The sequence below is a fragment of the Agrilus planipennis genome, unplaced genomic scaffold (genome assembly GCF_000699045.2).
Source record: "Agrilus planipennis isolate EAB-ADULT unplaced genomic scaffold, Apla_2.0 scaffold87, whole genome shotgun sequence".
Taxonomy (NCBI): Eukaryota; Metazoa; Arthropoda; class Insecta; order Coleoptera; family Buprestidae; genus Agrilus; species Agrilus planipennis.
The window spans coordinates 261,435-288,209 of record NW_020439134.1 but is presented as its reverse complement, the minus strand read 5'-3'; the positions used below and the strand labels follow the sequence as shown (position 1 = coordinate 288,209).

At 35.3% G+C, this 26,775-nt stretch overlaps 1 protein-coding gene across 3 annotated transcripts in view; it reads right to left on the bottom strand.

Annotated features, from left to right (window-relative positions):
- Positions 1–26,775, bottom strand: part of LOC108740131 (LHFPL tetraspan subfamily member 6 protein-like) — a 216,889-nt gene that overhangs the window by 27,409 nt on the left and 162,705 nt on the right. For all 3 annotated transcript variants that reach the window (XM_018474337.2, XM_018474336.2, XM_018474338.2), the window contains 2 exons: positions 25,221–25,336; positions 9,594–9,760 (listed from right to left, as the gene is read on the bottom strand). In XM_018474337.2, coding sequence (XP_018329839.1) covers positions 9,594–9,760; positions 25,221–25,336 — 283 coding nt within the window. The remainder of the gene's footprint in view (positions 1–9,593; positions 9,761–25,220; positions 25,337–26,775) is intronic.

Sequence of the window (26,775 nt, the reverse complement as noted above, 5' to 3'; positions counted from 1 at the left end):
TGTCTTCATTTCGTCCGTCTCATCTTTCTCACCCGAACCACCACCCACCCATTCCCACGATTCCTGAAAGCAGGCTGAAGAGGGCCTTCCGCCCTACCTTCCGGCGTAGTCCGGAGGGACTGCCCGCCCACAAGCATTACTGGCTGGTGGGAATGAAACACCCAAAAGTTTTTTTAAGACAGTTCATCATGTTACACATTACTGCTGATTTGGTTTGATTGAAAGATTATCCTGTTAAGATTAGTTGCCTTTTTTGTAAATAAAGTTTTGTGTTCGATTTTGAAGTTATTTTTATTGAACACTTCGTGAACAGTTTGAGAAAATATACGCTCGTGTTTTCACGGCAACAATTGTCTATGTTTAATTTATGCTCCCCAATATCCTCACCCACCCTACCTATAAAATGCCGTGAGCAAAAGTGGATAGCTACTGATAGAACAAATTTTTTGTATTGTTTTGTGACGAGTTTCTCTCTAAAAGGAAATGCCTCATAAAATAATTTTTTGATCTCTTCAGTTTTGGATTTACTAAGCTTTTTCTAAAACATTAGAGTATGGGTACGGAACTAGAACATCTTTATATTTTTTTCCATTTTGCTGACATTTTTCAGTTCTTCCCTCTCAAGCAGAATTTTCATTTGAAACAGTGAAAATTGAAGGGATGAAGTTTTATTAGCATTTTCTATCTCCTTATCTTTCTAATCATTGCGAAACAGAAGCGCACTTTCAGGTGATTGTAAAAGAGTAAATTTCCCATTTCATCTTTCGCCTTCAAACATTAAATTCTTTATTACTTATTCTACGATATGCTTTGAGTTATTAGTTTTTATGAAGTAAAAAAGGCACGTATCAACAGTTTTTAATAGTCTTATGTGTTAAATTTAAAATGCGAATTCTACTTTGTTACGTTACAGTTTTATACGATAGCATTTTAACATCAAAATTAATTTACACGAATTGGATGATGACGCGAACTGTTGTAAAATCAAATAAACTGGAAATAGGTGAGACTTGAAAAAAATGAAATATGTATATACTTATTATCATAAAAGCATGCTAAAAGTCAATAAGATGGTACGTACATAAATCATGAAAGTGGACACATACATAATTACAATACAAAAGAATTACGAGAATGTTCAAGAGAAACTTCGATGCTTTATCAGAAAAATACGAGAATATTCCATAATAATTTACGAGGTCTGTTTAAAAAGTAGCGCGAACTTTGTGTTTTTTCAAAAATTATTTATTTATTCATGAATATCTATTTTGTCCCCTTCAAAGTAATCCCCACCCGATATTATACACTTGTGCCAACGTTTTTTCCAAACATCGAAGCACTTTAAAAAAAAAAAATTTTGTGATCTTGTTCAGCACCCCCTTCGATGTCGTCTTTATCTCCTCAATCGTAGTGTAACGTCGTCCTTTTATAGGCCTCTTCAGTTTTGGGAACAAGAGAAAGTCACAGGGGGCGAGATGTGGGGAAGTCGGTGGCTGCGGCATTATTAGTGTGTTGGTTTTGGTCAAAAATTCGCGCACAAGCAACGATGTGTGAGCAGGGGCGTTATCATGGTGCAAAAGTCAATTTTTCTTCTTCCGCAAATACGGGCGTTTCTGGCGGATTGCTTCGCGCAAATTACGCATAGCTTGCAGGTAATATTCCTTATTTACCATTTTACCCTGTAGCAAGAACTCATGATGCATCACGCCTCTGCAATCGAAGAAAACTGTAAGCAAAACCTTCACATTCGACCTAAGCATTTTTTTGGTTTTCACTCGTGCGGTAGCTTCCATTGGGATCGTAACCAGCTATGACCCTCTGGAGCAAATTTGGGTCGTCGAGAACAGAGTGTAAAAGCTCCTTAGCAGTGTTTTTGGTCGAAATTCAGCAATTTTGGTATCAATTTCGCGGCGACCCGTCTCATGCCCAAATCATTTGTAAAAATCGAATGACAGGAGCCAATATCGATATGTTTAGGTCCTCAATACTTCTTTTACGGTGATTCGACGATTGGCCATTACTATTTTTTTTTCACTTCATTAATGTTTTCGTCTGTTGTTGTCGTGCTGGGGTGTCTGGCACGCTCTTAGTCGTTCACATCTTCTCGACCCTCCGAGAACATTTTGTATCACCGATAAACGTTGTTTCGGTTCAAGATAGCTTCACCATATGCCACTGTCAACATTCTGAATGCGTTCGCGAATCAAATTCGAAAATCGAATATACGTAACCGGCGGACTGGTAGACAGTCGGAGTCAGTCGATAATAAAAGAGTGATATAAATAATGAGAACGAGAAGGTAGCAGGTATAAACTAGTGATATAAATAAGAAACTGTAATATAATACCCTATTTTCATACGATTGTCTGTAGATCAATTATTAATCGACATACGGCTTTATATTGAAACAGGTAAATAATGTTGATCATATGACCATGACTTACGTTTACTTCATTTCAGTTAAAACGATATAACCTACAACTCTTGAGCGTAACCCGAAACAAATAAGTCTAAAAAGCGTAATTACTAATAAAGAATAGCGCATTCATATTGGTATGCTTAAGTGTTCAAACCGAAAACCAATCTTTTTGCACACTTGCAGTGCTTTACTGCTCTACTTTAACAAAACTTGGCTTTCGTTGTATATTAAGCAAGCCGCATATGTAGTTTGTAGTTGTACTTCTGTGTCTAGTCTTCTTGTTAGAAACATTACTTTGGCAACTGTCATTTTACAACATTTAGACCTAAAATTCATTGGGTGTGTTGAGTTGCAATATTCATTTTATTATTTGTGTATTTTTCGGCACTTATCTTTGAAGTTCTGGTGGAATAGTTATTTTATTATTATTATAGTATTTTCAAATGTATACATTTTACAACAGTAAATTTGGGAATCTGTAGTTTGCCGACCGTCGAGGTTCAACAGTTTTTATTGACCATTGTGTCGAGTTCTATTATAATATTCAGTTTCTTCCATTCGAACACGTATTTACCCCAATAAAGTTCAATCGGTTTTCTTTGAGTTAAGTTTCTCAGATGTCTAGGCAAACGTAAAATTTCCGAAGACGAGTTGAACGAATGTTGGTACCACAAGTACCTTTTAATGCCTTTCTGGTACTCCCACTATTTTTCTACCCCTCTGTCTACCTTACATAACAAATCAACGATATTCTACTTTTTCTTCAACCAATCAACCTTTACAAATTTGAATTTAATTCCACCCCTAAACTATTTTCTTCACTTTTCTAATTTTCAGAAGTTCAGTCATTTTCTCTCAGTTGCAATTTGGTCTTTCGTCTAATTAATCTTTCGCTCTTTCTGTTCGTGTTCTATTTTCATTCATTTTCAATTTTATACAGTCCACTCTACATAAGTTAAGTTTTTAGTTGTCAATTTGTTTTGTTAAAGCGTTTGTTAGTGCAGTTTAAATCAACAGTTACATTTGCGTAATTTTAAAAACTGGCTCCTACAAAAAAGTCGCCAACTTACAGGGTGATGAAGTAAGTGCTTGCTAAATTTAGTCGGTTACTCAATATAAAACTTACTGACTTACTATAGCATTATAATATTACTGACTTATATTTACTTGAAATTGCAGGATTTTATGAGAAACGTTTTAATGAATTATGTGTAAAGATACATGTATAACAAAGCGGTCTGTTTTGCTCGTTGTTTAGATTTCTTATGTATTTCGTATCCTGGTCGAAAATTCGAAAAGTGTGCTGACTATAAAATATTAGGTACACAGGGTGTAACAGAAATAAATGTGGAGCTTATTGGAGGTGATAGGCCACTATAAAATAAGAAAATTAAGCAAATGCTTCTATGCGGGAATGTTTACCGTTTGTTTTGAGGAAAACGTAGTGGAAAGTACAGGCAAGTGTAAGTTTGGCCCTAGCAAAGAAATAGACGTTGCAACGCTTCGTTTAATCAGCTGGTAATTGTTTTTTATTATCATTTATATTTTCCCCCATGTATTGTTTGTTCTTTTAACGTTAGACATTGTATTTAGTCAATCGATGCGCACTTCAGCAAACTAATTCAACAATAATAATGTGACATGATACTTATTTGGCGGATTTGAACCATATCGCCGCTGTATGGATAAAATCCTTGATTTTAGAGAAGACAAACCCCAAAATAGTACAGGCGAAATAGCAGGGCTCCACCAATGTGACAGTGTGGCAAAGTTTAGGAACATTTGGCGTTAATTGAGACTGATTTTCAGCCGCGATTACGTTAGTGGTATCAAATTAAAAGTACAGCAGAGCCTAATTTTTTGCATAGACTGTTGTTTACAGGTAAATATTGCTTCACGCAGGATAGAATTTTGAATATTCAGATTAATCACTACTGGTGTGACACAAATCCCCATGTCGCACATTCTTGAAATTGTATGGACCTTATGTTAATTTACGTACACGTCTTCATACTGCAAGATCACTGCACAATGATCGCTGCAAATGAAGTACGCCAAGTTCTGGACGTTTTTGGGCAACTCCAAAATTATTCGGTAAACGTCTCGAAGCCTGCCTTCTATCACAGGGTTCTATTTTGAATAATTGGTGTTGTTTTCGGAATCAATAACCCCTCCATAAATAAGCGGGAAGTTAACTCACTAACAAAAATCAGCAAATAATTATTTTCTTTAGGTAGGGCTATTAGCGAATCGTCCACAAAGAAGGTAACGTACCGGCAATACCTCGATGCTGGTACGGAAGTTAAGTACATCCATGAACCTGCAGAGTTTGTAACGCAGTGTATGTTACATTACCAATTCATGTACTAGGGTCAATTGAAAAGTCCCCGGCCTGACACATAGATGGCGGCACCAGAACTAAATCCATATGATTTTCAGTTAGTCCTAACCTTCAAAAGACGCGTCTATAAATTTGACGGCTGTCGGATCATTAGTTTGTGAATTATAGCATTTTTAGTGAAGCAACTTTTGTTATTGTGAAAAAAATGGATAAAAAGGAATTTCGCGTGTTGATAAAATATTGCTTTTTGAAGGGAAAAAATACAGTTGAAGCAAAAACTTGGCTTGATAACGAATTTCCGGACACTGCCCCAGGCAAATCAACCATCAAGGATTGGTATGCTAAGTTTAGACGTGGTGAAATGAGCACCGAAGACGGTGAACGCAGTTGACGCCCAAAAGAGGCTGTTACGAAAGAAAACATTAAAAAAATCCACAAAATGATTTTGAATGACCGTAAATTAAAATTGAATGAAATAGCAGACACTCTACAGATATCAACGGAACGTATACATCACATCATTCACGAATATTTTGGTATGAGAAAGCTCTGTGCAAAGTGGGTGCCGCGCGAGCTCACTTTTGACCAAAAACAACGACGAGTTGATGATTCAGAGCAGTGTTTGAAGATGATCACGCGTAATAAACCCGAGTTTTTGCGTCGATATGTGACAATGGATGAAACATGGCTCCATCATTTCACTCCGAAGTCCAATCGACAGTCATCGGAGTAGACTGCACACGATGAACCCGCTCCAAAGCGTGCAAAAACTCAACAGTCGGCTGGCAAGGTTATGGCGTCTGTATTTTGGGATGCGCGTGGAATAATTTTCATTGACTACCTTGAAAAAGGAAGGACCATCAACAGCGACTATTACATAGCGTTATTGGTCCGTTTGAAGGACGAAATCGCCGAGAAACGACCGCATTTGCAGAAAAAGAAAGTCCTGCTTCACCAAGACAATGCACCGTCTCACAAGTCAGTGAAAACGATGGCAAGAATTCATGAATTGGGCTTCGAATTGCTTCCGCATCCACCGTATTCTCCAGATCTGGCCCCCAGCGACTACTTCCTGTTCTCAGATCTCAAAAGAATGCTCGTTGGGAAAAAATTTTCGTCGAATAAAGAGGTGATCGCCGAAACTGAGGCCTATTTTGAAGCAAAGGACAAATCGTACTACAAAAATGGTATCGAAAAGTTGGAGGATCGCTATAATCCCTTGAAGGGAATTATGTTGAATAAAAAAAACGAATTTTGCAAAAAAAATGTATTTTACTATTTTAGGCCGGGGACTTTTCAATTGACCTGTTACATATGGTATGTAAAACACGTATTTTTAGAATCTTAGATCAACAACAACTGAACATTATTATCAAATATACTGCTCATGGAATATGTAGAGAAGCACCTAAAAATCTGCAAAAATCAATTCCGTAACACATTCTCGATCAAAGAATGCGCTTGACCAAGAATATCACAACAATATTTAGGTATAACTACTTACATTTTCTTAATGAAATTGCATCCAGAATTGTACTCTAGTAGTAAATGTAAGAAGTGTGAATTTAGCACGTAAACCGAAATAATAGTCTTTTATTTCGGTTTACGTGCTTACATGATATGTAAATCCGATAGATTTTCATATAAAAGACCGTATTACGTAGATCAATCTTTTATGCGATATTTGTTAGCACTAAAGTTATTTGAATTACTTTTGTTTTTATGACCTTTGTAACAGCTTGTAGATATGACAGAGAATGCGTTATTTCAGCACGCTATCAAACTTTATGTATTAAAAGTGGGACCATTATTTTAACGCTATATCATGACTTTTAAGTGCATCCAATTTATATCGTAATAAACGTAATTAGCACTAAGCAATAGGTGTAAGTAAAGGCTACTATTCAGAGATGCATCTATCATTCATGATGAAGAGCTTCTGGGTTTTTCAGCCGTGGTCGAATTCTGATAGCAGACGTTTCGCCATGCTCAATAGTAGCATTCAGTGCTTCACGATGTATGATTGGCGGCTGAATGATTAAAGTGGGATCTTAGGCGTGCTTTATATTAGACTCCTGGGGTATGTAGTGGGTTTAGTTGGTCTTTCGGGTTACGAAACTCAAGCCGATGCTATGGAATGAGATGGATGGGATGACTGCTACTTTAGCGAACAAACTGTATGAAGAGTCAGTCAAACGTCAGAAAAGTAAATTCGAAAGATTAACATTTAATAAGACAGTGAAGCACCAACTTGACGTCCAAAAAATCGTAGTCAATAAGAGTAGAATGGTCCTAACTTCAAGTGCGATAACGGTCCTTGCAAAAGGGGGCAATTTCGCCAAAACTCTAAAACATGTTCCTGCGAAGAAGATCATCAACGGCATTGAAGCAGGAATCCGAAATTTGAGCTGTGCTGAAGGTGAAAATATACGAAATGAGGCTTGTAGAATCCTGCGACGAACGAAACCGCCCAGATATCTATCCTAGGAAGAACGGGATGCACTAAAGGAACTACGTAACAATAAAGATATTATTATTTTACCAGGGGAAACGGCAAAAGGGCAAACGAAAAGGGGATGCCACTGTAATCATGGACACCGAAGAATACAACCAGAAAATTACAGCCTTAATTTCCGAAGGTAGAACGCCGAACTACCAATCTACTTAAGAAGATCGACTGAGAGGGCAAGCTCATCAAATAACTTACACCTTCAGGCAGTAAACCTCCACGTCTCTATGATCTTCCGAATATCCATAAGAACGACACACCTCTTCGTCCAATTGTCAACTCTATCGGAAGCCCGATATATAAACTAGCATAGCATCTGGCAAATCTGATGAAGCCACTGGTGGGTAACACAGAACATTACGTACGGAACTCGGCACACTTCTTCAATCTAATAAGTATGATAAATACTGAACCCCACGTCGCTCGTAAGCTTCGATGTGGAATCAGTTTCTATAAACAATCCGGTCGAGGACACATTTTAGCTGTTGGAGAGCGACTTCACACCAGAAGTAATCGCTTTATTCAGTTACTTTCAGTTACTTTCCCTGGAACGGACAATTCTACGAGCAGGAAGATGGTGTAGCAATGGGGAATCCACTCAGTCCAGTCCAAGCGAACTTCTTTATGGAAAATTTAAAAGAGGAAGCTCTACGCAAAGCAAGACACCCAAGTTATCGCTTAGATACGTGAATGACACGTTTATCATTATTACTTACCTATTATTAAGATTACATCTTATCTTTCTTGGATATTTTGGTTAAAATTACACCGTCTATCATACTAAATAAAAGCATGTACACGAAAAAGATGCATACAGACCGATCCCTATAGTATACTTCCAACCATTATTCCGTACAGAAGCGTGTCGTGATCAAAACGTTCATCCATCCATCTGATGGTAAACACCGCTAAGAAGAATTTCAATATCCTCGAACCGTACTGTTAGCTAACGGTTACACTCGAAAGGACATCGAACGAGCAATAAGACCACGCCGGGAACCAAGAACGGTGAACAACAAGGAGGAGTCAACCACGACAACGACAACTTTTCCATATATCCACAATGTAACGGATCAGATCTCTAAGTTACTACTTAAAAATGGAATTAGGACGATTGTCACACCTACGATGACGATACGCCAGTTACTACGAAACCCCAAAGACCAACTAAACCCACTACAAACACCAGGAGTCTACTTCATTCGTTGTGGAGATTGTTCCAAGGTATACGTAGGCATGACGAAACGCACGATCGTAACAAGGAAAAAAGAACACGAAAGATATTAGCGGTTACACCAACCAGACAAATCTACTTTAGCAGAACATTCTTGGAAGGAACGACACAGGATCTCCTTCGAAGATACGCACGAAAAGCCCAGAAGCTCTTCATCATCAATTAGACACCCGTGGTGAAAGCATACGAACTATTGTTTGTATCAATCTGTAGTTATTTTTTCCGGTATTGCTTTATTGATTCTGAATGCAAGTGGTCTGCTTTTGATTACGAAATAAGGAGCTCAATCGTCAAAGGATTTTGAACTGTGTTCTCAAAAAGATGTTCAGGATGTGATGCTACTAAAATTCGCAAATAAATGAATTACGATTGTTTTTGTTAAAGCATCATTCTAGTAGGTAGTTTCGCGTGACGAGCCTCTTCTGTCCACATCGAGCATCGAAGGTGGAAGGACCTCTGAAGAAGCTCGCTGTTTGTGCTAGCGAAACGTTAGGAGGCAACTCCAAGCGACGACGGTCTTTACACCCGAATCAGAACATCATTCCCATAAGATTGATAGAAGCGAAACAATTACGTTTACACTGTTTAGATACATTAATTTAATTTCGGAATGTGATCCTTAATTTTTCACTCTAGAAGCCTTTACAATTTATTGGAATGGCAAAATATATGATGAACATTACTACAATAATTCTATATTAAATAATAAATGATAATTCTTGTGATACAGAAAGAATATTTCCTACTGAATTAGTTTTAACAACAAACTGATAAGAATATCATAAAACAAAAACTATCAGTAATTAATAAAATTTGATAGTAAAATAATATTACAAAAATGTAAATTCCTAACCTTTCCGAGGTTAATATACATATGTAACGAAATTAAAGTTGTATTTCAATTTAGTAACTAATCAGTATTTAATCAATCAATAAATTCCACGCACTAGCGTATGAGCACTACCCATTATTCCTTCTCTGAGTGGCTTTACCTCCCTCTCTATATTCACACTTTATAGTCCGTCCCTATCTTATTCCGTAGTCCGTGGTTTCTATTTCTACCTTTTTTTTTTATTGGTTTTAATCTTACCTGCAAAGAGTTGCAAAGACCCTGCAAATTTTGCTGTGTAGGCGTGAATGACATATGTCAAGCAGCATGCTGCAGTGGCCGTAACCGCTATAAGAAGACTTAGGGCGCTTCCGGTCCCCACCAGGATCGTACTTGCTTGCCACCAATGACTTGGTATATCCCAAAAGCTGTAAAGTAACATACAATAATAAAAAAATGAGTATTATACGTATAAAATATTTATACTATTTATAGTGCAATTACGCATTTAAAACCACTTATGACCTATATGAACTATATTAGGCTTGAGAAACTAAAATTTTCACTTAATGTATATGTTACAAAAATAGAATATTTATAATTAAATGTCAATTAAAAAAATATTTTTTTTGCGTCATCAAAAATTCATTAAGAACAAACTGCTTATTTGAAATTATAGAGTTCTATGTTACAAATTTCCGAAAACGGAGACTTCAAGTACCTAGAAGAACTAAATAAATCATCTTTACGATCTATGACTATTTTCGATTACTTTTAAAAAAATCAACAAAAATAAATAAATTTATAAATTCGCAACAAAGGCATATATCTATATATATAAAAGAAAGTCGTCTTAGTTACACCATTTATAACTACAGAACGACTGAACCGATTTGGCTGAAAATTGGTGGGGACGTAGCTTATAACGGGGAGAAGGAAGGATTTATAGTCAGATTTACCTGAAACTTGGCTTTAATGCCTTTTCATATAAAATTAGTAACATACATACCTATTTCAACATTTTACAAAATTCTACCTCTTCAGAAAGCTGAAAGAGGTTTGTAAAGATTACATGTTTGTTTTTGGTCCAATTTACTTGAAACTGCTTAAAAAATTAAAAAAACTATTGGGGGGGGTTAAGTGGTGAAGAGAAGTAGCAATGTTTAAATGGAACATATATTATTTGTGGCCAGATTTACTTGAAACTTGCTCTTAATGGTCTCTCATTTAATTTCTGAAAGACTTATCTCGACATTTTAAAAAATTCAACCTCCAAAGGGGGGTAGGGGTAAAAAGGTGTTGCAATTTTTATTTGGAACTTTATTTGTGGTTGAATTTACTTGAAACTTGGTATATATGCTGTTTGATATTATTAATCAAATGAAAAGAGGTTGCAACGTTTCCATGGGGTAAATTTTATTTGTACTCGGAATTACTTGAAGGTTGCTCATTGTTGAAATTAAGCAAATACGTGTTTTGGCAATTTTTAAAAATCAACCCTTAAAGATGAAATGTTGTTGCTACGTTGTAAGGGTGAATTGGAAGTTAAAAGGTTTTATGGAGAAATAATACTAATTTCGGCGAGCGAAGCCGCGGGGAAAAGCTAGTTAACAATAAATTACCGTTACAGTAACTAAGTACTCACAGGTACTGTTAGATCGTTAGAGTAGAAGTTGCTTATTTTGGTTTTTAGTAATGGACTGCTTGCTTTATTTTTACCCTCTTCTTCTTTTTGTAACGAAGGACCAGGTTAATTTGGTTTAACTAATTTATTGCACAATTTTGTATTACACTTGCCAGCGGCTAAGCACAAGGTTGTTTTCATTAGGTGCCTAATTGACAACTGAAATAGTAAAAAATTGTTCACCCCTACTTACTTCGGGAGGCTGGACATTTACTCATTTATATATATTCGAGTGCTTATTGATAATGATATGAAAGCAAACAATAAAATTAAACTACAAACATAAAGATTTAACATTATAAACAAAAAAGATATAGTTGAAGCATGGTAAAATATTAACGACAAATAGTTGATTTTGTAATATACAATCTTATAAATTCAAGTAGACGAAATATTCCTAAAAAATAAACGAAAACGTTTTTAGTATGTTAAAAAAAAAAACAAATGACTAATTCCATTTTCTGAGGTCCTTACAGCTAACTAAGAAGAGATAAGAGTAGTCAAGGATGATCTGTTGACGTTTTAGACCAATTCGTTAACTATTTCCTATTCCAAATTTTGTATAAAGAGCAATAGGCAGTTATAGAGCTGGAGCAGCAACGTAGAGAAGTAAATATTAGGAAGGGAGTCAGACAAAGATGCACACTGTCACTGCTAGTTTTTTATTTATACGTCAAAGAGAGGCAAAACGTTAGTATGCTTAGATTTGCAGATGATATAACAGTATTAACCTTTAGCAAGGTGGAGTTAGAGATGGCTTTAAATAAAACGGAAGTGGTATTGACAAAATAGTATTGTGTGAAAATAAATAAAAGTAAAACAAAAATACTGGTATACAAGGGAAAGAGCGAATATAATGATAAGAGACGAAAAATTAGAAGAAGTGGCTGATTTTAGATATCTAAGAAGTCAGGAGCTCGGCGCTGTACGGGTGTGAAAGATGGACGGTGGGCGCGGCGGAAAAGAAAACGTTAGAAATGATGAGAAGGTTAGAAATGAAGAGGTATTAGAAATAATAGAACAGAGGACTCTATGGAAGTCAATGAAAAATAGGAGAGACATATTAGAGGCAAAAACAGGAGTTAAGAGCAATAGAGGTAGACCTAGATTAGATTACTGTTCGCAAATAGTTAAGGATGAGGGATGTTCTAGTTTTAGGGAAATGTGAAGATTATCTCAGGATAGGAAAGAGTGGAGGTGCATGTCCAACCCGTCTTAGAACTGACGACATTATGAGGATGATGATTACAAATTTTAATGTTTTGAATAATTACATTTTTTTTTTTAAAGGGTAGTCATAGTTATTTCCACTCCCCTCTTTAGGCAACTTTTTATGTCCCAACCACAACACTCTTTTTATATGTTGTGAACTAGAAGCAAGTGCAGGTATTAATGAAGTCAAGTGGACAGTTTTTTTTACTTGTAGATTTGAAAAAAATTGGTACCTAAAACCAGATAATGCCAAAATGCGTAAGATATTCGACTGCAAAATATTAGTGACGTCAGTATTTTCATCAGTAGAGGTAATAGCAGCATCTACTGTACGATTTTCTGATAGGCATTTTACTAAATTCATTGTACCTTTTTTACAAAACGCTGAAGTTGTGTAAGATCTAGTTCATCCATGCAAAAACAAAATATGCTTCTTACACATTGTCAATGTACCTACTCAGCGAACAGCATGTCTCTCAAGCATTAATCCGAAGGTCTAACGCTAAAATGGTTCATTTTTACGATAATGACTAAGATGTATATTTCGACGAAAGTTAAAATTAAATATTTGAAATCTTGCATTTTTTTTTAGAAAAGTGTGGATGCAATTTGAAAATTAGTAACCTATCAGAAAACTTTTCAAAGTCGCCTTTCGGTGTTGGGAAAAAGGATAGCCGGTCAAAAGCTCAATTGACGACTGGCTAGGTATTTTATTTCATTTTGAATAGGCAAAAGTCACTTGAGATAGCCCAATATGACAACTCTGATTATATAGCTGACAGAGAGAACCTTCAACGGTATTTGTGGAACTGCTTAGGTGATATCATCACGTGAACACTAGACCGGCCTACATTAGCACGAAATTTAGAACAGGGGTTTGCCACCCTGTTAGTCTAGAGTCCATACTCCTATCTCTAGTTTTCCTGAGGTCAATTTATGAAGAATGAAGAAATGGTTATAATAGTAACATATTTGAAGATAAAGATATCACAAGAACAAAATGGGTCTGATAACAAGCATAAAGTACGTCAGTTCAGTGTTGTTAGAAGTAAAGAAATTTATGCCTAAAATGTAAGAATTAGTTCAATAGTATTACAGCTTTCTTGTTTTTTTCATATGAGAATCCAGTAATTACATTGTGCACAACGCTGTAAATTTAATTGTTGTTTTTAGACCCATATATCACTACACGTTGTTATTTCCACGTTGAGAAATTTATAGAGATCCTAATATATATTTTGTGGGGTTTAAAGTCATGTCCTTGCCATAAAACTGCCTTGTCAAACATTCCCTTTTGCACAGTCAACTATCGTTTGCATGCCTCAGGTGTCTTGCTGGATGGAGCACTGCTGCTGCTATTCAGTACATGTTCCGGTTATATCGCTATTGACTGAAAGCTTTCGAGCAAATCGCGTCCTTAAGTGCATCTCATTTGGTTTCGTCGACGACCGATAGGTAGGTAACTTCCCTCGTTCACTTCATACTTATTTGAACGACTACTGACGCAAGGCGATGCAACTCGTTGCGGCGACGCGACCTTTCTATCCGGAGCTGTTTTCGTCGAGCACGACCGTGGTAACCTGTCAACAGCACCAAACTCAATATCCTGCCTGTTTGAACTTAAAACTTCAGATTGATCTTACCCTGCAAAATTGGATTGTTGTACGTATAGATATCTTCCCTACTCCCTTCATACTTTTTAAATATAAAACATTTAGATGTATCGGCTAGACTTGGGAATTGTAGTTCAATTCACTGATGTTGTTCAATAAATCTTCTTCAATGAAGTGAACTAATTCACTATTATAGTTCAGTAGTTCACTTAGTTCAGCGTTAAGAATGTAGAGTATGCAAAACGTCCAATAATACAGTAGAACTCATGTATTTTAAATACTATCTATTTTCAACTGGTTTTACTTATGTATTTTCAAATTCTTCGTCTCCACTTCTCACGCAAAACTTCTCTTACGTTGCTCAGCGAATAAAGAAATGGATGCGTAAAAGCAAATTATACGTTTTATATTCAAAATTGGCGCGTAACTACTGCGCAGAGATTTACGCAGTTTCTTTCTGATTGGTCTGTGACTGCCACAAAATGGGAAAGAAGAGAGTCGATTAGTCCCGATAGGTTGAAAATACATGGATTCTACTGTACAAAATGTGAACTATTGAACTACAATTCTTTCAATTTCTGAACTACTTCAGTTGAACTGAGCCGTTCTTGTGAACGACTCGTTCCTGTGTTACACAATTCTAGTATCGGCGGCGATGATGGGTAAGGTTAGGACAGGATAGGATATGATACTTTGTTCGATATTGATATACGGCATGTATGTTGGGTTGCATTCGAATAAAATTATGTAAGTAATTGTATACAGTGTGTTTCGGAGTTAAATAAATTACTTATACGCATTAAGAACTGTTTAAATAAATAGAAATGCTTACTAGAAAATTCACAAATTTGATAAAATAACAACAAGGACATATATTGCCTTAATTCGTAGTAGCACTTTGAAGGCTTAACAGAAAGTTACCCACAAAGTTTTACTTTAGTATCGAATTAGAAGTCGTTAGTGAAGATTTGATTCTTTTATTCGTTCATTTTGGATCGTAAAGGGGCGGATAAAGTTAGTCAATTACAAAATAACAAGTTACAGTAATTTGGCGGAAAATTTAACGGCTGAGTAAGTAATCAAAGTGGAACGCGGGCTTGAAAACTTCGACGATTTTTCTTTGCATAAAGCGCCAAATTTAGACTGTCCAATCGATGAAAGGGTAGTTAAATGGGACCTGTATTGGAAACACTTTAAATCCTGGTCCGTTGTACGAGCCATTTAAATGGTGCCGCCACAAAAAATATAAAGTTTTATGTCGACTGTTCCGCCGGATCATTTGCATGAAATTTGTTCCTCGAGGTGACGAGTTAGAGAGAAAGCTGGCGCGGCGGAAGGAGTTGGTTGCCATAACAGTGTCGCATGGTGCGGGAAATTTTCTTTTTATAAAGGAACCAATTTCCCTCGGATGTTCCATTAACGCGTTCTGGACGGGACCTAAAAAGCGTTGGAAATGTTTGACTAATGAATAGCAAGACAAGTTAGTCTTGAAAAGCATGTTGCGGCTAATACGTTGTAACGGGTATTACATTCAGTTGGTATTTGATATTAATTACGTACTCGATGCGTGCTAAAAGGAAATGTATATAAAAATGAGACATAGGACTTCTGTAAATTCCTATTAATATGTGAGTTGCACTCTTTGATATTTTAATAATTCCATAATTTTCAGTATAGATGACGGTTTTAATTTTCGTAACATAATAATATAATTAATTAATGACAATGTTTTGAATGTAGAAAGTGAAAGTTATAGAAACAGGAAAGAGGGATAGAAAAATAGAGAAAAGGAAAGAGAAAGAGTAAAAGAGAAGGTATTTTCTTCCTATACAGTCATATGCGTTCTCCACGATAGCAACAAAAATGTAGGCCCTTCTAATTTTTTAATTTCACCCCTTCAGTCATTGAAAGACTTGGATTCAAAAGTAGTTATAATATATCCTTTGTAATTTTTAATTTATCGATGTCAGAGACATATTAGAGGCAGAAACGGGAGTTAGGAGGGATAGAGGTAGACCTAGGTTAGATTACTGTTCGCAAATAGTTAAGGATGTGGGTTCTAGTTTAGGGAAATGCGAAGTTTAGCTCAGGATAGGAAAGAGTGGAGATACGTGTCCAACCAGTCTTAGGACTGACTACCTTATAATGATGATGATGAAGTAAAATATCTGAATATGTTCGTGAATGTAACTTTCAGCTAGATACTACTTTCAGGTAAAAGTCCAGGTACTTTACAAAAAAAATATAAGATTTGGAAAATTTTCGATATATTTTATTGAACATGTTGTATTAGAACTATTTTGAGTATACAATTTTGATTTTTTAGTAATTATGTAGGTTGAATAAATTAATACGGAACACTGTCATTATTTTTCTAAATTAGGTATGCCGATTTGAATGTTTTTATAAAGCAATGCAGTTATGGAATTTACAACTTGAATCGCATTTCTGCTATCTATTACGCTTTTTTACGGGTAAGATGCATGGCACTATAATTTCAGGATTTGTGCTATAAAGACTGTATGATATCGCTGTAAAAATTTTATTATTTCGATACAATGCAGTAAATCGATTTACAGACTAGAGTAAATGTGTAGAGAATAGTGGGAATGGGACTATTGAAAGCAGTGTGCATAATAAAGGTTTACTGCCAATCATTGCGTTTACTATTATTACGGTAACTACATCGTTGGTTACATGCATCGTAATAAATATATTATTTTATAATTTAAATCAGAAGGAATTATTGGATATAACATCGGAAATAGAATGAAGCAATAACAAGTTGAAATTACACGGAATGAACTTTTCCTTTCGCAATATAATGTTATTATTTTAAGTAAAATAATGCTAGGCATAGTTTGAGAGTTGAGATATAAAACAGAAGTGTTGTGGTTGAAATGGTAATTGACCAGATGATGGGACCGTCGTTTGAACCGTTTAGATTGGTGAGGGGTTCCCCTAGGACTTCATCCACATTGATAAAAAGTGGGGTCGGTAATGGAAAGAGGGGGTGGAAGCTAAAAATAAAAATGGTAGACGTCTAGATGATGGGACTGTCGGTCGGTTAGGATTGGTGGGGGTTGGAAGGAACTAGGGCTCATCTTAAAGTGGTGAAAGTTGAAGGTTTGGTTTTAATGCTTCTTCATATAATATTAGTGATATTCCTATTTTAACATTTTAAAAAATTCAGTTTCTGAAGGAAGCTGAAAGGAATTTGCAAAGATTGTATGGAACATTTACGTTTTTGGTAAGATTTACTTGAAACTTGCTTAAAAAAACCAACCTCTGAGAGAACGTGAAAAGAAGTTGCAATGTTTGAATGGGAATGTATATTATTTACGGTCAGATTTACTTGAAACTTGATTAAGACCGAATTTCCAAATTAAGATTTGAAGATGTTAAAAAATTCAACCTCCGAAGGGAAGGGGATGAACAAGGGTTGTAATTTTTGTTTCGGACATATTTTATTTGTAATTGAATTTACTTAAAACTTAGTATTTATGCTCAAATGAAAAGAGGTTGCAACGTTTCTATCGGATATATTTTATTTGTAGTCGAATTTACTTGAAGGTTGTTCTTAATATTCAATATTGGCAATTTTCAAAAATCAACTCTTAAAGATGAAATGTTGTTATTACTTTTGTATTTGAAATGTAAGATGGCGACATTACATAAAATTAAAACTTTGTAGGGATGAATTGGGAGTTAAAAGGTTTTATGGAGAAACAATTTTAATTTCTGGAATTTAATTTCTCTACTTAAACTGATAAAAGGGAAAACTATTTACGCAGTTNATGTATCTGTTATGGTTGTAACAGTTGAGATAAGATGCATACCTATTGTGACCAATCACATGTGTTAAATTGCTTATTCTGGCGTTAGTTTTTCCTGGCAGAGCTCATTCACCCCCCGTGGATTAATACAATGATGTATCCAGAAGGACCAAGTTGGTTATTTTGTGTTCATTAAATGTAAAAAGCTCAATATTGATATAACCTCGTATAATTACACTTCTGGAAGTGACTGGAATAAATACACATAATGTAGTTTCTAACAAGTTATTCAGTTTGCTTTAGATTGTTGTGGAATTTACTTGTTTGTTAGTGTTAGTTTATTTCATTTCATAAAAGACTATTACAATAAGAACAATTAGTAGTGTGATAGTGCACTATAGTATGGTTCTTATTCAACCGTCAGTTGGTGGTGAGTTATATTACCAATGCCTTTCGCATAATTCGAAATATTATTCCCGGTATCTGGGCCAAATTTCGCAGCAACTGGGTACGGTACGCCGCTGTTAGTGTTGCATTGAAGCGAATGACGGGCAATTCCAATATTTTTTTATAAAAGGTACGCTTTTCTTTTTCACTTTTCCTTTTTTACAAGGTGGAAGTGCATTCGGCTTCTTCCCGGTAGGTACTTGTTACATCCACACTAGATCAGCTGAGCGACGTTAGTCGCCTACATCCAGGCCCGTAATGAAACATATTGTACGTTGAAATTTACATAGACGATTTGCGAGCTCAATTGTTACTGGATTGAAAAATTGTAAAACACTTTTTTGTTGTATTTTGTGTCAGGAAGCCATATTTTGTTTTTTAATTATTATAAATGGGATACCCTGTATAATCAGATAGATAGTTCTAACGGTTTTGTCGAGTTATCTCCTACACAAAAATGACAGCAACTATTTAATAAGACTGATGATAATTTTTCAAATTTGTTTAAAGTAATTTCTTTTTTACTCAGCATTTACAGAGAGAGTTTTTTCTGTGATGAATGACGAATGGCAGGACGAAAGAAATAAAGCGTCTCAAAATTTGATAAAAAATGAACTATTAATTTACTTTAACTTAAATCTAGACTGTAAAAATGCTGTGCAATTGTTTAGCAGTGATAATTATTTATTAAAAGTTGCTAAAAGTAATGAAAAATATGTTTTTAAGCAAAATGATAGTAATTGTACTTTTTGATACAGCCTACTTTTTTTTTTACTTTTAAGGTGTATGTTTGGAGCACGGCGTTGTACGGATGCGAAACATGGACAGTGGGCGCGGCGGAAAAGAAAAGGTTAGAAGCGTTCGCAATGTAGTGTTATGATGAGGATAACGTGGTAGAAAAGTTTAGAAATGAAGAGGTATTGGAAAGAATAGGAGAACTATGGAAGTCAATAAAAAATAGACGAGATAGGTTGGTAGGACACCTTCTCAGGCATGAAGGTCTAGTTAGAGACATATTAGAGGCAGAAACAGGAGTTAAGAGGGGTATAGGTAGACTTAGATTAGATTACTGTTAGCAAATAGTTACGGATGTGGGCTGTTCTAGTTTTAGGGAAATGCGAAGTTAAGCTCAGGATAGGAAAGAGTGGAGGTACGTGTCCAACCAGTCTTAGGACTGACGACTTTATGATGATGAATAATAAAGGTTGTTTATTTATATAAAAAAAAATGCAATCCTAGTCTCATCCCAGTCACCACAATTTATTTACAGTTTCCAAGACAACCGAAGATAGAAACAGTAATAAAAGCACAAGCGATTTCATAAGTACAATTTGACTTTTCACCTTTGAACTGAGAATCATAAAAGGTTGCCAGCAAATATAAACATCAATAATAACAACAAATGGGTTGTGGGCAATTCACTACATTAACTTGCTTATGGAATCGCAAACTTTGTAACTTAATACTTCACAGCACAGAGTTCCCTATTGGTGGTTGAAACATTCGTTCAGTTTTAGGAAACTAATTATTAATTTACGGAGTTTGTTCTGCGACCGTATTTTCGTTTACAGATATATGATACGCTTTTCTAGTGGATGTAAGTGACGGAAAAGTTAAAAGTTGCACGAACACCTTATAATGTCTTCGGAAGTGTATGATTGTAGGTAATAGGAATTGTGAATTAATTTCGATTTCTAAAATTGTATAAAAAAGACAAATATGACTATAATTAAAAGAAACATATAAATATGAAAATTTTAAAAAACGTTTTTATTAGTTTTATTATTCTTACCAATTTTCAAATGGGAACGCATATAATTTGCTTTCATGCTACAAGCCCCTGGTAGCGCTATTAATAAATATACTTAACAGTAGCGCAAGTCACCTCTACGGTGTTCAATCAGAAAATATACGCGGCACCAACACATAATGGAAATAATTCTCAGCAATCTTCAGTGGATCAGAGGTAAAGATGCTACACTTCCTCCTTCTTAATTTATGTCTATTTATTTTTATTAGTTTCTTTTCATATCTTTAACGCATTAATGGAGAAAATGCTTGATATTTGATTACTTAGGATTTTTAGGTTATGATAGGAAAAGACAACATGAATTGCGTTGTGCTGACATGTACTACATATATTCAGTAGGTAGTGCTGGTGCCGCGTGCATTTTTGGATTTTACGGTGACGAACGATGGGATGGCTTGTGCTATACTTCATTTACTTTTTCTAGCGATGTACCCCTTCCAATGTCTTGGATGTGCGCTGGCAAAATCGTAGGTAGGGAGAAAAAATGCTCATTATACTCTCGACTCTTGTTCAATCATGAATAGTAGTGCGTGTCGAAAACAAGCTTTTAAGCCCTTTATATGTCTTCAAATATAAATAAACATCTCGTTGATATTTTTAGTAGTAAATGGTACCAATAACAGCACATTTGAGCAATGCAGTAGTAGTGGATAAAATGGTCAATTTTTCCGTACAATACTGTACGGATTATACGCTCCTCACCGGTTAAGAGTTTGACCGAGAGTTGTCTCCTTCCTTTTCTGGCCTAGTACCTACTGTTCTTTTCTACTTTGTGCCTGTCAAACTGAAGGTCACATTGCTACAGAAAGTAAACGAAGTATAGTATTTAGTAATATACGAAGAGAATGTGGATGATATTGTACAATGCTAAAACAAAAAGTATTTTTATGTGGGGCGGAGAGATGGAAACGGAAAATCGAATAAAAAAATACCTGAATATAAGATTTAATAATTACATATTTAAGTAACCTTGTCGAATGGGGAACGAATGTTGCGGAATGAAGTATAGAAAATAGTTATATTATTAAAAAATTATTTGTCACATTGTCAACTTTAGTATTTTGAAGAAATTATTGCAGATTAATTGTAGGCAAGCTGTTCACATTAATTCTAGCTTCATTAGCCAATCTATAATTTTGAAAGTATAATCAGACTCTTTGATGTTCTGTCAATGGAGATGCCGAAGTAAGGTACTAAGATATTTAATTAAACAAAAACTAAAATGAAGACTGAAAGTTGAATGGAATGTAGAATGAAAAGTTGAACGTAGTTACACAGTTAAAGATTAGCTAAGAGCATGTGAATTAATGTAGGTACTCAAAGAAAAAAGTAATTTAAGCAATGTGGAATATGATCAGTCTTTAAATGCCTAAGATATTGAAAACTACAGTTTAAATCCAATACAGTGATAAATCCCATTGTAAAATTGCAAATAAGAAGAAGTAAGAATTATATACATCATGCAGTTAGTACACAAACTTGCAAATGTTAAAAGGGACTGCAAGAATGTTGGTACGAATAAAAAATTATAACAATACAAAATAATACATGCAATGCAAAATATCAATATAATAGAATAACACAAATACAATTAAAAGATTAAATTGCCACATATCTATCTAATTAGTGTATTAACTGTACACACGACACACTACATTGTACGAAAATTAATGATATTTTAACTAAAACATGAAAATGAATAGAGGGTCACATTCGATACAAACGACGTTCGGGATTGTCGGCTTTGACGATAAAAGAGTAGAATCTACTTTCTGGAATGGATTCTTTCTACAATAGACCAGCCTTTATAAATAGTTGTCACGGGATAGGATGGACAATTCCAGATAACAGGTAATATAAGGCGAAACAAGAAGGGCGAAGAAGCGATTCAGTGGGCGATTAGTAGCGATCGAGTCATTAATTATTTATAAAGGTTTGAAGATTAATTAGAAAAATAAATTAGTTATATGTGCGAAACTTGTCTTATCATGCCGCTATATACATGATCTGCTTAAATTACGTTAGGCAGGTAGGTAATTATCTAGTTGCTGTAGCTTTGGGCTTTTGTTTTCTGAGTACAAAAAGTTAGACAGAAAATTTTCACTGAAGTTAGGATAATTGTGTAAATAGAAGCGAAGTTACGGCCGTGGTTTTTGTTAAAGAACTCTCCTCGGTGCAAACAACGTTGAACTTTAGCTTCCTTTAGAGATTTCGAATCGACGCGACAGAGGGCAAGTTTTTCACTGTTTATTTTTGACATCATAGCATAGCGTAATGATATTACATTAGTAAGGCGCGCATTTTCAATATAAATAAAACATTGCAACACTACTCTGAAATACTTAACCTAATTGAACATAAATACAGGGTGCAACAGAAATACGTAGAGAGCTAGTAGGAGGTGATTGGGTTCTACAAAACAAGAAAATTAAGTAAATTTTTGTATGTCCGAAATTTCATCGTTTTTGAGAACAACGCAGTTGAAAGTACCAAGTAAATTCACCGTATTCAATCAGCTGGTAGTTAGCAGCATCAGTGTTGTATTTTGTTGTTCATCTGTTGTATTAACCTTGTATTTAGTCAACATATATGCAGTTCAAAAAAGTAATTCAGCAATACATCGGTCATTGGAGTAGATCAGTACGTCACTGTAGAACAGCTGTTGTAATAGTGACGGGACATAATACTTATTTACGAGTTTACCTTATTGCCGCTGTGTTGGATGAAATACTCGATTTCGTAGATGACAACCCCCAAAATGATAATGCGAAATAGCAGGGAGCGTTTCCCACACTCATGTGACAGTGTGGCAAATCATAAAGAAACAGTTGTTGCATCTTTATCATGTCCAATGAGTGCAAGCCTTACTTGAAGTTGATTTGTAGCTACGACTGTGATTTCAAAAGAAAAGTGCTGCAGAGCCTAATTTTTCTCTATAAAAATGAATCCAAAAGGTGAACTAAATCTCTAGAATGGCTCTTATGCCTATAAGTCATTTGGATTATGTTAAACATTTGAAATACAACAGTTAGGAATATTTCAGTAGATGATGATGTATTGCCCATATCTTGATATATCAACTTGATTTTATGGAAAAACTAATAAGTTGGAAATCGTGATCAGTGAGTGGTTGCTTGGGATAAAATGTAGGCAACCTAACATACTGTGTCATGTGTAGGCAACCAAGCATACATAGTGAGAAAGAAGATTAGATTTTCTAGATGTCACATTCCGGATCCTTCTAAAAGAAATAAATTTCTGTAGATGACGATATATTTCCCACATCATAATATTGCATCAACTTGATTTTATGGAGAAATTAATGAGTTGGAAATTGTGATCGGTGAATGGTAGTTTGGGATAAATTGCTAACCAAATTATCAGTTTCATCTGAACGTCACATGTAGACAACCTAACAGTGTCACGTGTAGACAACCTAGCATACATGACAAAGGAGGTTAGATTTTCTAGATGTCACATTCTGGAACAAGACCAGCCCCTGTTAATAGTAGGTCGGAACAATTAGAACGAGTTCGAGTTACGAGGCGATACCTAAACTGAAGAACCCACATTCTGGCGAAACAACTGTTGTGGAGATAATATTGTATCTATGTAATTATTGAATTTGTAGATTCGGCAAAGGTTAGTGAAAGCTTCCAGAAATTCCCTTAAGATTAAATTCAATACTGAAAAGCTCTATTTTTCTCAAGTCAATTTAAGTTTATACGCAGTATAATACGAACTCTAATTATTCATAAGTAAATCGCTTTCTGTGTGTCAAGTCGGAATTTCTTTAACGTTCTTCGTNTGATCTCACAATTTCTGCAGATAACGTCCACTACACTGTCTGTAAATATTCGTTGAAGGCTGTTTAATGGCAGCAGATAAATAAGTGGGTGTTCCATCGAAAAATAGAAAACGAGATCCAACAACTTTTGTACTGTTATTTGTACGTGCCCATCACGTAGACTCCTATGCCGTGGGTTTAGTTTGATAGGTCGATATTCTTAATCGAAAGGGTTTTTTAGTTATTTATGAACCCAGAGCAAATTTCTACAGATGGCATTTACTACGTCGTCTATAGTTATACGATGATCATGTTCACACTTTAGGCTTTAAGAATAGCCCTATTTGTTTGCCTCCTTTGCTATGATGTGATTAATTTGTGCATGCGCGTTTCCCGAAAAATTTCTTAATGCGGTTCTTTGGGTTCAATTTCAAATTTCTGCAGTAATAATTCATACACATATTCCTGTATATTCGCAAATTTTGAAATCATTTCCACCATTTTTTATGCAAGTGATAACGACGATCAATGGATATGGCACAACATAGCCTTTGGAATTGCAGGCCATTACCGTCAAACTTCATATTTTATTACAACGTGGAAATCAAAGTCTGCGTATCCAAACATGTTTTTAATTTTAAGACGACCAAACTCTGCAGTTCGAGGTGGCCCTTATTGTTGACAATTCCACTAGAAGAAAATGGTTCAAAAGCAGCATTCACAGTAATTCTCTGTTAATTCAAATTATGGTGCAATGTAATACGAGGACATTTATCAGTCAAGTAAGTACAGCTGTGTCAGTTATTTAATCCATTTAACGATACTGCGTAAATTTTAACTGCTCCTTTTTGGATTTAGCTGCAGTTCCGGTTTAATTTTTCCAAATGTTTCGTCGGCTGTTACTATTGACATTTCTAGTTCGTTCCTGCGAACTGAGTTGGGAGCAGAAATTAGAAACTAAGATGAACAAGTTGGTTTGTTAAACATAACGGTCATCAGTGTTCCAAACAGTTTTATTCGGAAATTTCCGTACATTCGATTAGGTACCTTTTGCAAAACGGGTAAAAGTCTGACTTAACGGCCAGGCTCTGTTTAAAAAAATGCATATTCCTATTTCGATTTGGATGACAAGTTAGCAAATATACTGAAACACCATCATCAATTTATTATAAATATATATTTTATTAGATGAAATGCATCGGAATTATTCAATCATCGAATATTCATTCTTATGTGTTTATTTATCGTACATTTAGTTGTGACCTAGTAAGAGGTCCAGCAATCTACAACTGCCGACGCCGATCGACTGTCAGATCTGTCGCTCAATAATTTTATTTTTCATGAGATAGATTCCATATAAACGACTCAAGTACTTTTTTTAATGCTAAAACTGTTATTCCGTTCAGATTTATCTGAAGTAACAATGTGTGAAAAGGGTAATAGCGGACAGATTTTATTATTTTGGAAGTTGTAGGCACAACAACAAAATCCTACTTTAAAGGCCATGAATACGGTAATGTTGGGTAAAATACGAGAAAAAGGGAGTATTATATGCTTACCTGGTGTAACGTCCACATTCTTCGACTATCTCGACAGTCCCTCGGGAGTTGACGGAGGGATAGTTGCACCGTCTGAAAGAGCTGAAGTATGCATCCACTTTCCCTAACAAGCGCCCCTGCCAAAAGAAATTGATGCATTAATATTTTAACGGGCACACAGCACTTTGCCGAAGGGAAAAGGACGGCGAAAGGCATGACAAGGGGAGAAAAGGTATACGAAGAAAACATAGAAAGAGAGAGAGCGAGAGAACGAGGGAGAGGGTGGAACAGAAGCGATCGTGGACGTGAAATAGTACCGGGAACGACGATATTTTTCAATAAACATCATCGCAGATGGGAGAGAAAGTTTTAACGTAATTCTATTTACGAGTTTGTTGCGTGTTTAAAATTGTCGATGGTACACGCTTCTTTTTTCTTTTTACGTTTTCATTCTTATGGGGAGGCATTTGGGTCAAGTAGCTATACGCACTTTTATAGGCAAGTAACAATACATAAAAATGTATGACGTAATATGAAACTGAAACAATACGTAATTTACTTGAATTTACCAGTTGTGTTAGGTGCATAAAATCATAGAACCACACCTACATTTTAATTTCTTCAGGAATGCGAAAGATGTATTCCCTTTAATCTTTTTATAAATGGTTTAAAAAAACAGATGGTCATTCAAAAACAACCAGGGGCGGATCTCTTAATTTGAGACGACAGGTGAACTAAATCTTTAGAAGGGCGCTTATACCTATAAATCATTTGGATTACGTTAAACATTGGAAATACAACAACCAGGAATCTTTCAGTAGATGATGATGTATTGCCCATATCTTGATATTAGATCAACTTGATTTTATGGAAAAACTAATAAGTTGGAAATTGTGATCAGTGAGTGGTAGTTTGGGATAAATCGCTAATGAAATTATCAGTTTTTTTTGAGTAACACATGTAGGCAACCTAACATACAGTGGTGTCATGTGTAGGCAACCAAACATACATAGTGAGAAAGAAGATTAGATTTTCTAGAGATAAAGTTTTAACGTAATTCTATTTACGAGCTTGTTGCGTGTTTAAAATTGTCAATGGTAAGTACACGCTTCTTTTTTCATTTTTATGTTTTCACTCTTATGGGGAGGCATTTGGGTCAAGTAGCTATACGCACTTTTATAGGCAAGTAATAATACATAAAAATGTATGACCCAATATGAAACTAAAACAATACGTATTTTACTTGAATTTACCAGTTGTGTTAGGTACATAAAATCATAGAAGCACACTTATATTTTAATTTCTTCAGGAATGCGAAAGATGTACAGTCTATTTCAATTTCTTAGAATTGTAACCTTGAAGAAATCTGCGCGAAGATAGAAAGAATACACACTAGGCGTGAGCAAGACAGAAATAGTTGGAACAAGCTTGAACGAGCAGAGCTCTCGATGGGCGGTCTCAAAAGATCGGCTAGAACTGCACAGTATTAGACGAAAATGTTTAGCAATTTTTTAAAACAAAAATGTATATAAATTAACAATAGAAAACAAAGCAAAAGTTTTATAGGTGTGTAGAA